This window comes from Pyrus communis, chromosome 9 (assembly GCF_041283825.1).
Source record: "Pyrus communis isolate YQ-2024b chromosome 9, ASM4128382v1, whole genome shotgun sequence".
In the NCBI taxonomy this organism is placed as follows: Eukaryota; Viridiplantae; Streptophyta; class Magnoliopsida; order Rosales; family Rosaceae; genus Pyrus; species Pyrus communis.
In genome coordinates this window covers 2,403,808-2,421,222 of record NC_142573.1, presented here as the reverse complement: position 1 = coordinate 2,421,222, position 17,415 = coordinate 2,403,808, and the positions used below count along the sequence as shown (strand labels likewise).

The window sequence follows — 17,415 nt, the reverse complement described above, 5'->3', positions numbered from 1 at the left end:
TACTTCAAATGTAAAATTTGAGCGACACACAAACAAAATGGTATAATTTACTTCTAAATGATTTCGAATAAATCATGAAACTTGAAAGAAAAGTATTAGATAAAAGTTAGAATTGATTTTCGATTAATTTCGCATGTGTGTCACATCAATACTAATTGTACTTTTTATTCAAATTTACAACATGGACAAATAGTACACATTTTGTTAAATTCAAACCCTCAAGTAATATATTTTAGTTGATGAACTAGTTATAACTTTATTCTAAATATTATTATAATGAAGAAACATTATGTTACAATAAGGGAGTGAATACACAATTCATATTTAACTCCAAAACTAGCAAAGGAAAAATGATTCAAAAAGTGAACACATTTTGAAATGAAGAATCATAATCAATTGCCCAAAATGATTAAATTAGTGGAACTTGGGCACGTTTTGTGGGTGAGTGGCTTCTTGGATGGAATGTTTGTCTGCGTAGTGCTAGCTTCTTGTTTAAGTTCATGGCTTCCACTATCCAAGTAAATAATAATCATGTCAGATGGTTAGTTGAATTGGAATTGATCATTCTTTTTGTTAAACTAAGGTCTAAGTTCAAATTTTGTTACTGGCACTCCATCTTGATGAGCGATTTGTAAAAACAAAAAAAAATTACTAAAATTCCCCTTGTAGGTCTTCAAAAAGATTTTTGATATGTCATGACCCTAGAATAGTGTAGCCTCTTCTCCTCCTAAACTTTCTGTTACTGAAAAGAAAAACGCTAATCATGTCCTAATAAAATATCCTACAAGGTGTTTTTGGGGGAAATTGTATATCGGGGTTAGACATTTGGGACTTAGATCGGACGGTTCAAATTGTCTCTGTTTGATCTAATTTTTTGAGATGACAATCAAACGAACTAGTTTACACGTGTTTTGAACCCCAAATTGCATTACTATATGTTCCATTGGAATGTTGTATGTTGATGTTTAAGATTATAAGTCCTAATTGCTTCACTGAATCTCTTGTTCTCCAATGGAGACTTAACCCTTTACTCACTAATGGACTAATCAAGAAATTCTTGGCAAGTCCTATTTCGAAGGAAAATCGTGGACGTAAGAAGATACGGACTGATCAAGAAATTCTTGGCAAGTCCTATTTCGAAGGAAAATCTTGGACTTCAAAGAAGATATATGCTTATGTGAGTGTCTTACGAATTACATGATTGAAATTTTTATTACTAGGTTATCAAGTGTATATGTGTGAGGATGTGAAAGTAAAAGAGTTCACATCAGTGAAAAGAGAAACTATGCAAATGTTTAGAAGATATTGGGCTATTACTCATACTGTCAATTGGTTTTATGGTAGAACCTCAACTTCTTCATAGTATCAGAGAAGGTTAACCCATATATGAAGCTAAATGGCCATACGTGCTACATGTCACATAATTCATGTTATCCACATGTTTGACTTAAAAATTTACCACAAGTAAGGAGGCGTGCAAGGATGTGAAGGTAAAAGAATCTCACATCGGTGAAAAGAAAAACTTTTTAAGAGCTTGTAAGAAGTTAGACTATCCCTTATATTCCTAACTGATTTTATTGTGAAATCTTAATTTCGTCAACATCAATCATCGTTCAGGGATATATCTCGGATAGGGTAGAATCTCTCATATGTTTTCGGCATCAATTGGGCATCTGGATTAGCTTCCTATTTTCAGAGGAATAAGTCTACAATGCTGGCTTGGGCCAGCGTAGATGTTGTAGTCTGTGCTGCCAAATGGAAGTGTCAATATTTTCAGCTACAATTTTGGGTTTCTTCTAGCAACTCTTGACTCTAGACCATTAATCCATCTGCAAAGTGGACTCAAATATTTTGGGCTTTCTCTAGGGAACATATGAGGTTAAAGGTCCATTTATGGACTGAAACTAGTTTTTTTTTCGTTATTTCTCTTGTACGTGGAATAAGAAAAATGTTACAGGCCACGAGTTGGAGACATGTTCTAGTCTACGATGCCAAACAAAATTAGGGAAGCGCTAGACACATCGAAAAAGGCAAAGGACCGAGGTAAACAAAGTTTCTCAAAAACATAAAAAGAAAGAGATCTTGCAAACTCTATGATCCTTTCCAATCCCCTTAATTAAAGGCGTATCGCATGATCCTATTCAAGCCAGGAGGTAGGACACGAATGAATACAAGCATTATTATTTTTTTCAATCTGGAAAGAAGATGTTCTGCGAGAGCAGGAACGTGAAAATGAGCATAACATATTCAATGATGAAGAGAGAGTACCATGACTGGCTAGAGAAACCGTTCGGAGTTTGCAGTTTAAACAATAAGGAACTTAGATGGAGAACAAAGAGAAGAAACAAGAGTTTAAGATTTAAAATTTTGCAAACCCAATTAAAACCCATGACCCGATTTTGTGAAAGATTTGAGAGTGAAGAAAAAAGTAAAAAAGCGTGTGGAAATCATTTTATTTTCCTTGATTATGTTTTGCAAAACTTTTATCTCTCTTGTTGGTTTTAATTAGTGGATGCAAAAACAGCGTAGGCTTTCAAATGTGTCTGTTCTTCTTTCCCATCTGAGGAATACCCCATCTGTTTAGGTCGATTTCACGATACCTTGTGGATGCCACAATTTTTATGCTTGTTTTTTTTGTTTCTCATCTCTTTGGATGGATAAATTTTTCAATATGCCCAGAATGCGCCACATATTATTATACAAGTGGTGAAAAGTTTTGTTTTTTCAAATATTCCTCCAATTATATAATTATGTATGTACTGTCTTGTGCTCTTAACACAATAAGAAATCTTTCCTTTGGATAAAAAGGAAGTTTTTCTTTTCAATGATGATTTTTCAGTGTACCATCTCAAATTAAATTATATGATTAATAAGTTTTGTGTATCAAAACAACCCCATAAAAATATTATATATGTCATAAACAATTAAAAAAAGCAATAAAATATCTTCATGGTTGGAGAATAGAAGAAGCACAATGAACATAAAAATATATATTAAATAACAAGATTGTTGAAGAATCCCTATCAAAGAAGGAAGGAAGAGGAAGGAGTTGGAAGCAGGGCACATGGAAACAGGAGGCCATGTGGAGAAAATTCAAAGCTCTGTTTCTTTAATTTATTTTTGAAGTGAGAAACAAAAGAATAACATGGACACACCCTTCTCACAAGGAGGTACCCTCGCAACTTCTAATAAAGGCATGTGATTGCAAGAGGAGCTTTGTCGTAGGCCAGCCCAAATGCTGTACCATTAGTAGGTCCCACATTGCCCCAAAAGCCCCACTTCTTTACCCTACCATCACATCATGTAAACGAGAGAGTTATTACTGCCGCGGTATGTGAGGCTGAACATGTATAGTATCAGACATTTTAATTTCTCATCGTAACAGTATGTGATTAATTGAAAATAAAATTGTTGCAACGAAATCACTGTAAATAATAAATTCTTCTCCAAGAAGTGGGGTGGTGGTGGTAGCCTTAGCCCTAGGTGGGTCTCTAACAACAACAAATTTTGCATCCATACGAACACACTTTCAGACATACACCTTATCACTTGTATATAGCGAGGAATGTTATTTTGGTAGTCTCTGAAGCCAAATATGCAATGTTATACGTTTAAAAATTTTTCACTGACAATGCAAGATTAACTTGAGATACAAATGTAATGACATTCCCGTTACTAAAAATTCTTCTTGAAGAAGTGGAGATGGTAGCCCTAGCCTTCCGTGGTCTCTAGACACAACAATTCACAGTCGGGTTTATGGTTGTACGTATTAACACTAGAAAAGTGAAAGCAACAAATCCGATCCATTTTCCTTTTGAAGGCCTATCTGCTCAGCTTTCAAACCATAATATTATGAGAGGACTAAAGGACTAATATGAGAGAGAGAGAGAGAGAGAGAGGAGAAAATTTTCATTATGATGGAAATACGAATGGTACACCTTTTATGTAATTGGTGGGAAATTTTATTTTTTTAGTTATTAACATTTTAACACACATATCCTATCATTTGTAGAGAGAGGGGGGGGGGGAGAGAGAGAGAGAGAGATGCCCTAATTTCAACCAATGTGGAACCTCATGCGTTATGCAATACCCACCTCAAATATGTCTTGGACAATATATGTCGGGGTGGTTACATAGCTGGGATTTAATTAATTAGGTCTACTAATTAAGATATCACCCTAAACAGCCTAGTGTTTCTTATAGGCATTGTAGCTAGCCAAGCAAATGTACTTTTTTATTTATTTTAATGAGCATGATGTAGGATTAGACGAGTTGAACTACTCATAAGGCTGGTTATCGAACTACAAAAATAGTCTTATTCTCTAACACGCACATAGCGGTAAAAAATAAACAAGACTCTGGATTTAGTCATCAACAAATGTACTTATTTATTACCAGTGTTCTAAAAAACGCCCCTAGGCACCTTGGAACTAAGGTGATTTTGTGCAAAACGGCTGGAAAAATCGAGGTGGCTCTAAGCGGCCTAGGCGGTGCTAGGGGGTTGGGTGGTTTTTTTTTTTTTTGTGAAATTTGTTTAAAGTCTAAGTTCTAATTATACCTTGAAATTTTGTTAATTTTATAGAATAGGTGTGTTGTGTATCAACTTAAATTCCGGGATGCTAAAAGATAAGTATCTTACATTACTAAATTTCCTTATTTTCCTCTTAGTTTCCATTTTATGTTGTTTTAAATTGTGAACTTATTGTACATGTGTCATCCTACAATACTCCTCACTATGGTTATATGGCATATATGCTTAATGTGTTTTTAAATTTTGGACTTGTTGGATACTCTTTTTGCATTTTATCATTCTTTTATTATCTTATCCATGGATTTCATACAAGTATAATTTTTTGTAAATGTCAATATGCACTTATTTACAAGATATATAAGAAATTTACTTAAATCTACCTAGGCGCTAGCCCACCGCCCAACTAACGTCTAGCATTTTTTAGAACCTTGTTCATTACTAAAGTATCTATATTACAACTGAATCAGATCATAAAACATAAGCAATCATTTTTGTGTGTGTTTCAAATTGTGATTAGTCTGTAAAGAAAAATAATTATTTACACCTAAGGAATCAAGTATTCTTCAATATCTATCATGTATGATATCTGAGAATATAGGTTAAAATGCATGGATTTTATAAAAATACCATGCTAAAATGAATTGTTAATGATTGTATTCCTCCTATTAGTAACTACGTTTCAATTCCCAAGGTGACACAAGAACAGCTCATATAAAATATTCCATAACGTTTGATAAAAAATAACCAAAATTCTCCAGCAAATGCCAGACCCGAATTAATTAACCAATTGATAATGCAAGGTCCACGATGATGAAACGTTAACTTATTAAACGACTGAAACACGTAGTCATGGCCGTGATCATTGTCTATTATTTTTCTCCCCTTGGATTCTGGGTTCTCATGTTGCATGCATGCCCAGTTTGCTCGTCGTCACACATGATGTGATCTTTCGATGCATGTGGGAAGTATTTGATGTCAATATGATTTTCTTCTTTTGTGGTTTTTTTCATGTTGCCATATTTTTCCACTCATCTTTCCTTTAATCAATTTATAATAAATTAAAGGTGGTGCTATATTCACACATTCTTTTTAATTATCTTCCACGTACTACTCTCAATTCTGGTCGTCAGATCATATAAATTGAAGAGAATCAAAGTATAAAACTTAACATGGTGTGTGAATATCACTACCCTAAATTAAAGGACAAAACTTCCCTCGTTCTCAGGAAGGAGGGCCTTTCACACTAACATGACATTGTTTCACTACATAAACATTATAATTGAAATTGCTCATTCTCTTTATCATCATCATTTGATCATTCAATTTGGAGACCGTTTAGTCACTCAGTTAAAAGTTAAAAAGACGAGCCGTGTGGTTCACCACTAATTGCAATATTGTCTCCACTTCACTACCTGTACAACCAATAGGGGTGGAGTTTTTATGCAAAACGTTTGATATAATTAAGTAGGGAATGATTTGATATAAGTTGTGATTTGTTTTGTAAGATGGGTGATATATAAATCTAATAATTTAGATTCAAATTTGAAACTTGCTCTGATATCATATTAAAGTTTCAGAGAAATGTGCATCAAATACAAAGTTAAAGTAGTGCTCTAATTCTAGGTTAAAGTTTTCAAAGAGGTGGGCCACAGTCTACCACTAATCGTATCAATACTTTTCCTACTTAATTAACCTTATGTGCAACCAATAGGTATGCAGGTTTTTTATGCAAAATACCTTCATACGATTATTTTAGGATGGTTTATGTGAGATTTTTTTTACATTATTTAGCACGTATGAATTCAAGAAATTGACGGTTCATAATTCGGATTCTACTTGTTACCATATTTGTTCGACACAGATGACTAAACAGTCCCAAATAAAATGAATTTTTTTAAAAGGATCTTTAGATATTTATAAAAAGAATTAAATATTCTCCTTCTCGGAAATGACGGAAGTATTGTCCTATGTTGAATTGTACTAATGTTTCACACTATACTTTCCTCTTTTCACATTTTTTACGTGAAGAGAAAATGAGAGTGTAAAAATTAAAAGTTAGAATTAATTTTACTGTGATTTGGTCTTGTTACACTTTTTTAGGGGAGAGTTTTTAAAATATTTCACGGTTTTCACCATAGTTAATTAAAGATATCTCAGTAAATTGAGTTTGAGGTATTTGTGTATAATATTCGAGAGGAGCTTTCGTGGACCCATCCTAGGATATGGATCTCTATCTCTCTCTCTCTCTCTCTCGCTCTCTCTCTCTCTTTCTCTCTCTCTACTCACCTAAAAATCGCTGTCTTTCAGTCTGTGCACCCATCTCACCCATCCCCTTTCTCTTTCTGAAATCCCTGTCAGCCATGAGAGTGAGAGCCAGCACCACCATAATCTAAAGCTCCCTCCCTTATAAAATTTGTCCCAAAAAGCTCACAGTACCATTTGGGATTTTTAGTACATGATGCTTCCATATTTCTATGCTATGCTTTTCATTCCTGCATGAAAAAAAAATCATAATATTATATTTATTCATAGCTCACATCACATATGATGGCCTTCCCTCCTTGTCACACTTTCATGTTTCAAAACCATGAAGATCCAGACCTCCACCTTGCTAATTCCTCTTGCCCTCCTCAGCACTTCCACGGTCTCTCTCTCTCTCTCTCTTTTTTTTTTCTTCATTTGCATAGTTTGTGATTAATCAAAATTATTTATGAATAAATGGGGTGTTTAATTATTGATTAATTTGTGTGGTTTTTGTGTGTGGTCTTTGCAGGTGGTGGGATGCCTTTTATGATGAAGAGATCACTATCGTTTTCAGGTATTGAGAACAATAAATGCCACCATCACGACCAAGAAGCGGCGCTGCATGGAGGAGGAGAGGATGATTTGTCGGACGACGGATCCCAGATGGGAGAAAAGAAGAAGAGGCTGAATCTTGAACAGGTCAAGACTCTGGAGAAGAGCTTCGAAATGGGGAACAAGCTCGAACCGGAGAGAAAAATGCAGCTGGCTAAGGCGCTTGGTTTGCAACCGAGACAGATTGCTATATGGTTTCAGAACAGGAGGGCAAGGTGGAAGACAAAGCAGTTGGAGAAAGACTATGATGTTTTGAAGAAAAAATTTGATGCTCTTAAGGCTGACAATGATGCTCTTCAGGCTCACAATAAGAAGCTTCAAGCTGAGGTAATTGGTTAAGTTTTTAGCTCAAGCTTTTAACTTTTGAAGAATAAATTGCATCCTTAGCATAACCAAGCTGAATAGAGCAGATGTACTCTTACTCTGCACTCTAAATTGAATTTCGTCTAATCTATATTAGATTAAAATAGAATGTAGCAGACTGACTTTCTCTTATATTTCTCATTCTTCTTCTGGGATGAATACAAAATTTACAGTTTGAATCTCCCTCTCTATAATTTCACTGCAGATTGATTTTGTTCTTCCTTCCTCTTGGTTTTCTGAGATGTACATAGAGCTTGAAGTAGCTAGGGAAATGCTAATTTCTCTTTTGAACATTTAATTAATTATTATTGTAAGAGGAATATTTATCTATAGCATCAGCATGGATTATGGTGCACTATGATTACTAGGACATCTTATCTTAATTCTACTGGTTTCCGGATCAGCTCTTGATCCAATGCACATAAAAGTATAAAATTAGCATCAAAATTCATAGTAAGATTCCCTAATTAATTTCTCTTAATCAGTGCCAGTCTGTCAGATGTGCATCTGAATAAACAAAAGTATTTTAATCTCAGTTGCTTCAAAAGTTAACCTAATTCCAATTAGATTATGCTAGAGATACTATTTACTTAAGTCATATTTTGTAGATCACACATCATGATATTTGATGGTTGAAATTATTTAATTATTTAAATAAAAAATTTAACCATCAACCGTGGTGTAAGGTGGTTTACAACATACCGTCCAAAAAGATGTTCTTTACATTTTCCATTCCGATTATTTACATATTTATATTTGTCTGGTTTAAAATGAATTATGGTGCAGTTATTGGCTCTAAAAAGCAAAGATTCATCAAATGAAGGGGGGTTTGATTTCAAGAAAGAAACTGATCAGGGTTCTTGGAGCAACGGAAGTGAGAACAGTTCAGACCACCACCACCACCACCACCACCATCTCAACCTAGAAATTTCAAGAACACCGGCAACCACCAGCAGCCCGCCTTCTGATTCTCCTCATGAGATGAATGGAAAAAACATCTTCCCACCGTCCTCCTCCTCCCTCAGGTCTGCAAGCACAACCCAACTCCTCCAAGGATCATCACGGTCAGATCTTCAGTGCCTCAAAGTTGATCAGATGATTCAGGATGAAGGCTTGTGCAGCATGTTCAATGGGATTGATCAAGAGCATCAAGGGTTTTGGCCATGGCCTGAGCAGCACCATTTTCATTAATAAATTGATCATCCAATTATTTCCAAACCCTGAAGATTAATTACATTATTCTGAAGCAAGTTTGGCCCAGGCTCTGTGATCAGACAAGTAATTAATTAAAAATTAGGGAAATTTTTTTCCTATGAGTTTCAATTAAATAATCAAGTTTTTTTTTTTTTTTTTTTTTTTTTCTGCTGTAGATTTATTGATGTACAGAGATCAATATTTTTGCTCCATCAATTTCATCGGTTGGGCTGAAAAATAAGTGTAGGATTTGGCTCTGAATAATACACTTTATAGTTTCTATCCCATACTTTTCTTGATTGTCTAGGCTTACTAATTTTCTAGTTTGGGCTTTAGATCATAGATCATATTAAGAATTTTTCTTGTTCGAGCGATGTTATAGTCTAATCTAATCTACATGAAGATATTCAATCTTAGGTGCAAAAGAATTAATAGCAACTTAGTTACGCTCAATTTCGCAAGATGACGTATAGTACACTGCTCAATAATTAAGATAAATGGAGATATATACATGTGCCTGTGAGTGGATTTCCAGCACTGCCATGGAGCATATGGGATATGAATAAGATCAAAAGGATTCTCTTACCCGGCAAAAATTTCAATTTTACTTTTAATTTCTTTGTTTGTTGGTTCTTTGGGAATCATGATATACTTGCAGTGATGAGAAAAAGGCTGACTTCATGTGGCAGATTAGCTACAGAAATGTTCATGAAGATTAAAGCCTTAAAGGTAACTCTGAGGAAAATCTCTGTGGGAGGTAAAGATCGAAGGGCCAATGAAAGAGATGGAGAAAGGAGGGTTGAGGAGAAATTTTTATTTACGACGGAAACATAAGTGGTACATCATATGTTTTAATATAAGTGGTGCGAAATTTTATTTTTTAAATTATTAATATTTTAACACACATATCTCACTATTTATATAATAATACATAATATATCATTATATGTACCGATCATATTAAAAAATCTGTCAGGTTGAGTGGTAGATTCTGAGCACACATTCCAAATAGAAAGAAGCCAAAAAGACGGCAGGAGAAGAAAACAAGTGGAGTTAGGAAAAGGTCATTGGACTGTAAATTTCCATCTGACAAGAGGAAGTATCTAACTGTACATTTCCATCTGACAAGAGAAAGTATCTAACTGTGTACTATCCTATCCATGTGACCTACTACCACACCATATGTGAATCCCTTCCTATCCTTCATTCAACACAACTACATCCGTCTTACTTTACACCGCACATTCATACAATGAAAATATCATTGCGATAATACTTCTGTTAAGAGTATGAGTTTCGAGTCAGAGTAATTAGAAAACTTTGTATGAACTTAAAAATAATTCAAATACTTCTCTATTGCTAATTAATTTTAAGATGAAACCTCGATTACTTTCATAATATTAAAGTAGGTTATTTTGCCCATGTAATTATTTTGCGATACAGCAATAGAAGTTAACTTTTCATAATATATATATATATATATTTTTTTTCAACAGAGTACCCGAGTACTTATTTTTTGAGTCGTCACATCATTCAAGTTCTATATATGTAGCTTTCTTGAGTTAGGCACTATTACGAAAGATCTCTTTTCCTGTGTAATCTTCGTATCATTTTTAATAGGATTTAATATAGATTTGTGTTGTTGGGTTGGTGTTTAGGAGACCGAAATGATCATATCAAGTTAACTAATGAAAAAGAGTTCACAACAGTCAACCCACTAATTAACCAATATATATAAGCCTGGGATATGCTGTGAGGGTCGGTGAGTGAATGAGTTAGAATTAGGGCAAATCAACAGTTCGATTTCTTTAAGTCGTAATCACAAAACTGTTGGACAACACGCAAGTTTTACGATTATGTATACGCTTAGCAAGACACGTATACTAGTACTAGCTTAAGCTTGTGTAGGAGTACATGTGAAAATGTAAGGCTTTTGTCTCCTCCAATTTAGACCATAAGAATTGAAGAAAGCTAGGGTTCCACCATAAAATTAATTAGTTTTAGAGTGAAATCTCAATTTTTTTATGGTATTAGAGTAGGTTGTTCCAAGTGAAGCTCAACTACCACACATGCTCTACACCACACCGTTTTTGTTGTTCGTGTATTTGGCTTGAAAATTCGCCACACGTAAGAGGCGTATTGAATCTCACGTAGGGAAAGGAAGGGACCTACATGTGCTTCTAAGTAAGTTGGGCTACTCCTCATATAGCCAACTAGTTTTACGGTGGAACCTCAAATTCCTTCAACAATTCAGTTTAGTCACATGTTTCAACTGGCATGAAATTGCAGTATACGATTGACATGATCATCACAACATTAGAGGGGTGCTCATAAATAATATGTATTTCCTATGCATTAAGTCAAGCTTTTTAAGCTATTTGGAAGCAGATTTACAATTTATTGATCAACAAAGGTGTAATACCCTGAAAAAATTTAGGTATATGAGTTTGATATTCATAATTATGAATATGTGGAGAAAATCGAAAATAAATCGATTTATGGTTATGAAAATTTAATTGAGAAAATTTAAAATTTTATTACCATAAATTATTATAAATTACGTCATAAAATGTATCAATAAGTGAAAAAGATGAAAATGGCCCTAATTGGTTTTACTTAATTATCTGAGGACGTATTTTATACTCATTCATATTAAATTATTTCTTGTTAAATGTGGATACAGCTCGGTTTTATGAGCGCGTAGGCGAAAACAGTTTGTGAAACGGAGTTATAGCGAATGAGTTATTAACGTTTAAAGTTAAGGACATTTTGGTAATTTTCCTTCATTCTAGAAGGCTTCAGATTTTTGGAGCAAAATCTGGGGAGCCACGTGTGTGGCCAAGATTGAAGGAAATGAGAGAAATGGACGGTGGAGATGGAAAAGAAAGGAGAGAAAAGGGAGGAACCATACCAATGAGGGAGGGGGAGGTGAGGAATGGACTAATGAGAAGAGAGAAAGGATAGGAATGAAGTGCACCGGATCCTTTGACCTAGTTCCTGCGTGACCCAACCCATTCTCTGGGTGAATTTTCGAAGAGATATCGTCGATTTTTCCGACGAATTGACCGACATCACCACTTGTACTCGACCCCACAACCCTCTCTCTACCATTTCCACCCCAAACCCGACGAGATTTGGTTTCATTTCACGAAGAATAGCACTGGTGGGTGTGACGGGCCTCATGGGGCGATCTACCATTCCTGAAGCAAACTCAGCCAACCACCACCGCCCTCAGGTGTCTCTTGAGCCCAGGAACAAAACCCAAACAAGTTTTGGGGCGGTGGAGCTTCAAATTCGACGGATCGAGGTTCACCCACTTTCGGGGTTTATGGCGGTCCAAGGGTGATTTGAGGTGTTTTCCAGCCAAATTGGCTTTTGGCCCAGGTATGAAAGTTGTTCCTCTCATTGAAATATACTTACTTGTAAATTTTGGTAATTTTTAGAGTTAGTTGGAAAATTAGGTTTCTGTTCATCGAAAACCGCCACCTGCGACGGCGCGTGGCCAGTGGGCCGACGCTATCTTTTCATATAGATTTTGATATTTTAAATCTGTAATTGGTATCCATTTGGTGTGGTTTGATTGTGAAATCTAATGTTGACTATTGCCGATATTAGAGTATTTTCGGAAATGGATAAAAGGATGAATGGTGAACTACAAAAGGCTTGATCCTGCTCAAGGGTATGTAGGCAGTCTAACAGGGGCTAGATGCAGCCTTAAATAATCGAGAATTATATTTTTTTGGGAAATTGATTTAAGAAAAGAAATTTGATGACTAAGATGGAATTAAGTCTTATGTTTTTGGTAAGTAAATTTTGGTTGTAGATTTTGTGAGTAATTAGGAATTTAAATGAAGAATTGTGATTAATGGTAGTTAAATAAACATAAGTTTAATTTGGCCTATCACATAAATTATATCCCAGAACAAATGTTTTGGGGCGGGGCGTTACAAAAGGTATATTTAGTAGCATATTTGAGCCGATAACTATAAAAAAAAAAAAAAAACATAGTAGTGAGGTCGAGAACATTGTCAAATGGGGTTCGACATTGAAGAATCTCAACAGAGTGTTCAAATGTATATTTAGTGTTTTTTTTTTTTTTTTTTTTTTTTTTTTTTTTTTTTTTTGAAATTAGAGATGTTAGAATCGGTTGTAGGTGGGGTGTAAACATAAAATAGCAATATTTTGTTTTGTTAAATAGTCATTCACATGTAGTTTAGATTTAAATAAAAGAAAAATTATCAAAAAAAAAAAAAATTCAAATATCTTCAAATTAATAAAATAATTTGCACAGAAAAGTATATTTTGAAGAGCATGAGTATGATAATTTCTTCTAGTGGTAATAGAAATAAAAGAAAAGTTAACAAAAATGTACAAAAATACTCAAAGTCAAGGGGTGGCAAAAAGTCACACATGACTTTGTGGGGCGACTTTCTGCCACTCCTAGACTTTGAGTCATTTTTCTACATTTTCGTTAATTTTTCTTTTATTACCACTACAATAAAAATATAGTTTTGGCATGCACGGAGACAACCTTGTTTTCCATGCGCATGGTTGCCTCGATTTGTGCATTGTATCTTGCCTCATTTTTCATGTGCGAGCTCTTCTCGTTTTGCGTCCTAGAAGCCCGCCCCATTTTCTACGAGCGAAGGGCGTCTTGTTTTGCGTGCCATTGTATGTCTCGTTTTGCATGATCGAGCCAACCTAACACCCATATTTTTTGACAAAAATGCAAATTTTTTATTTTTGCAAAATATTTTTCCTGAGCATTAAATCAAACTTTTTAAGGAATTTGGAAGTGATTTTACAATTAATTGAGCATAAAATGCGTATTTAGTATAATATTTGAGCCAAAAACTAAAAAAATAAGTGAAAAACATAGTAGTGAGCCCCATAACATTGTCAAATAGGGTTCGACACTCATGAATCTCAATGAAAAGTCTCACCTTAATTTTCAAAACTTCATAGTGAGGCGAAAGTGAAAATAAATACATTGAACAGTGATTTATGTACGAATTTGCAAAACCGACTGAAAAACCATGAGTCTTTATCCAAGTTTTTTTTGTAAAAAATGCAAATTTTTTATTTTCTCGAAATATTCTCCGTGAGCATTAAGAAAATCATTATAATGTATTACTATTTATTGAGTAACTAGTATATATTTAGTAGAATATTTAAGAAGAAGTAAGAAAAAAAAATGAAAAATACAGAGTGTGCCCATAAGAAAACGCAGAGCCATGTTAAAATGTATATTTAGTGTATATATATATTTTTTTAATTATAGTCACCCCTTGATTGACAAAGAAGATTCTATTTGTATGTAGATCAGATTTAAATAAAAGGAAAATTAACAACAAAAAAAAAATATTCGAATATCTTTAAATTTACGTTTTAAATCGTTGATTACACAATGGATGCCAAGTCTTGAACACCATGCTTGCAGTGGCATGATGTTTGTTGATCTGATCAAATCTCTCTCTATATAATTTCTACTAATTAACAAAACACTCATTGTCAACCAAAATCCTATGAAATTACCAGTTTAATCCTTTAATTAAAACCGAACATGACTAAGAAATATGGGCATAAATGTAATTTCACACAACCAAATTTTGTTTCTTATTATTTTATTTTTTTCCAAAGTCTCACCTACATATAATCCTAACATATCTCTAATTTAAAAAAAAAAAAAAAAAAAAACTTCCCACTCTCACATTCTCTATCACTCTTTTCTTCTTTCTCGCCAAAATCCTCTTCAATCGCTGTAACCACCCCGCCTGTCTCTAACCCACCTGCAAATTATGTAGGCTTTTCCTTTCCTCCAACCCTAATCGCCCTCCGCTAGACCCACCACCCAACAACTTCTCCCACATCCTTTGCGTTTTTCCCCACGACCCCTATTTCGCCGCCCCCTGTCGCTTTGACCCACGAATCCTAGACTGGAGGCCTTCCCACCATGAATAGGCATCCAATGTTCTGAAGGTATGAGCCTCATTATTTAGTTTCTGCATCTTATGGAAGGCTGGAGGAAGAAATTTTTAAACATTTAAAATCCCTTGCAATACATTCGATGTGTCATTGAAATACATATATTAATTATGATTTATCACTCCTCAATTACTTATTTTGTTGTATTCGATTTTTTTTACTTTGTTACAGGGCTTGGTTTCGTCCAAGTAGGGTTCCACATTATACAACTTTTGGGAGACGTACTGAAGTTAGTGATGATTTTAGTGTTTCATGTAACAATAACTTTACAAATTATTATAAAATTATGAAAGTATTGCCTAACTCATAAGTTTGGTTTTATTTCTCTAATGTTAGTAATTGTTTTCATAAGTTCATGTAACTCATACCACAGCGAAAAGATTTTTTTCTTCAAAATGACGTATACAGTGCACATTGATTATAACTCATACCACAATAAAAAGAAAATTGAGTTGCACACGTATAGTGTGTGTGCCGGTTGCTAGTATGTATTATATATTACAATATAAATTCTGAAGGAGCATGTTTCTAGAGTCTGTATCGCAGTGGTTTGATGCATTGGGCATTGTACTTTCTCGATGCATGTCGGATTAATGAACGGCGGTGTGCAACTCTCTCCCTCCACTCCCGCCGTCGGCTGTACAATCCACCAGAGTTTTTCTTTTTTATCCCTTTTATTTTCTTTTCTTTTTGGGTAAAGTGGAAAAACCCAAAAATTACAAACTTTATAATTTTGTAGCCCAGATCCATAGATGGAGATGTGGCCTCATTTAGTGTAAGCCCAACTTCACGGGGAGGCATGTGATAATGATTTTGGGGCCCATTTGGAAAGAGAAGCATTCGTGTTTTAGAAAGTGATTTTATGGGAAAAAAAATATTCATGTCTACTATTGGTTCTTCTTAAAAGATGAAAAAAAATTCATTCATGACATTGGTTGATGCAGTGAAAAAGGGGATATGTAGGATCAATCATCGTTAAATCTTAGAGTATAAGCTGAAGTCCATCAGCGATCCAAAATCCATTAGGCAATAGAGAAAACTCTAAAATTAATTGACAATAATATGAATGAATTGAGGAATACAACCCTAAAAGTTGTTTATATATGTAAGAGTCTAAGCAAACTATAGCTTCAAAAGGAAACTAAAATACGAAATAATTTAATGTAAATTCCACGAAAAAAAAATAAATTGAAATACATAAGGAGCAACACATCAACTCTAACCAATATAACTATACCCACATTTTATTTCACAACCTTAAAAGGCATGCAATCAAATTACCAAATGATGTATGACACTATTATTTTGTTCATAGCCTCATTTATTAACCTAACTATTTATTTTTGGAGGGAAAAACTGATTTAATTGTAACAATTAAAACATACCATGATCTACCAAACTATTACCATTATTTCCCATTTTAATTTGAGTCCATTAACAAAAATATAATTCGAGTTTTTGACTGGGCCAACAAACAAGTAAACCCAAGAAAGAAAATATGGGCTTCTTTGAAAATGGCCCAAATATAAAAGGAAGGAGGGAAAATCTGAAGAGAACCCGTTACGCGCGCGTGGCGAGTGGCAAATGGGATTACATGACAAAAACAAGAACAAAAGTTTTAAAAAACCGACAAAAATGCATTAAAAGGGTCCTCAACAGAAAATTAAAAAAGATAGCAGAAAGTTAATACCATAAAACCACACCACTAAAAGATAAAGTAAAAAGGAAAAGTCTTTTTTCTCCTAATTTTTCAAAAAGCAATTTAGACACATAAAACATATTTACATTGTTGACACACTATTTAATGAGATGGGACTTATCTAACTGCATTTAATGTGTCATCAAGTGTGTCTAAAGAGAGGTGTTATCTACACACTTATTTTTAACTCTCACTCACATTTTTCAATTTTTAGTTGTTGGATTGAATGAATTGAAGAAGATTAATGAACAAAAAATAGTAAGGGTGTGTGGGAGGTACAATTAGCTCTGAGAGTAGCACTATCTATGTCTAAATAGCATTACAACGATGTGAAAGTTACCAGTGTGTCATCAAATGTGTCTAAATAGCCAAGGGCAGAGCCATAATTTTTTTCTTGAGTGGGCTAGCTAAAAATAGTACCATAAAATGATATGTTTATTTTTTTTGTGCAATATAAAATTATATAATAATCAATATAAAAGAACAACAATATAATATAAACTATTCTCAAAATCATAATCCTAAACGATAAATTCAAGGACCATATAAATAATTAACCTACTAATTAAATCAAGAATAAGTAAATAAAGAGATTAAGAATGTACCAAATGTGACATTCATTGGAAAATTACAACGGAAAGTCAAGAATTGCGGAGATAAGGATTTAATTGTGTATTTAAAGAATTTTATTAATCTTTTCTTGAGTAAGAACCACATAAGCTAAATTACATATGGTAAATGGTCTTTTCCTTTAAAGAATAGAATAAAGAGGGACTGGAGATAGAAC

At 34.1% G+C, this 17,415-nt stretch overlaps 1 protein-coding gene across 1 annotated transcript; it reads left to right on the top strand.

Moving 5' to 3' along the window:
* The first annotated feature begins 6,743 nt into the window (after positions 1-6,743).
* Positions 6,744-9,081, top strand: LOC137740902 (homeobox-leucine zipper protein HAT7). The gene is made up of 3 exons (XM_068480706.2): positions 6,744-7,175; positions 7,305-7,714; positions 8,537-9,081. Exons 1-3 carry the CDS (start codon positions 7,076-7,078, stop codon positions 8,939-8,941), a joined length of 915 nt encoding a protein of 304 aa, XP_068336807.2. The 5' UTR covers positions 6,744-7,075; the 3' UTR covers positions 8,942-9,081.
* Positions 9,082-17,415: the final 8,334 nt, after the last annotated feature.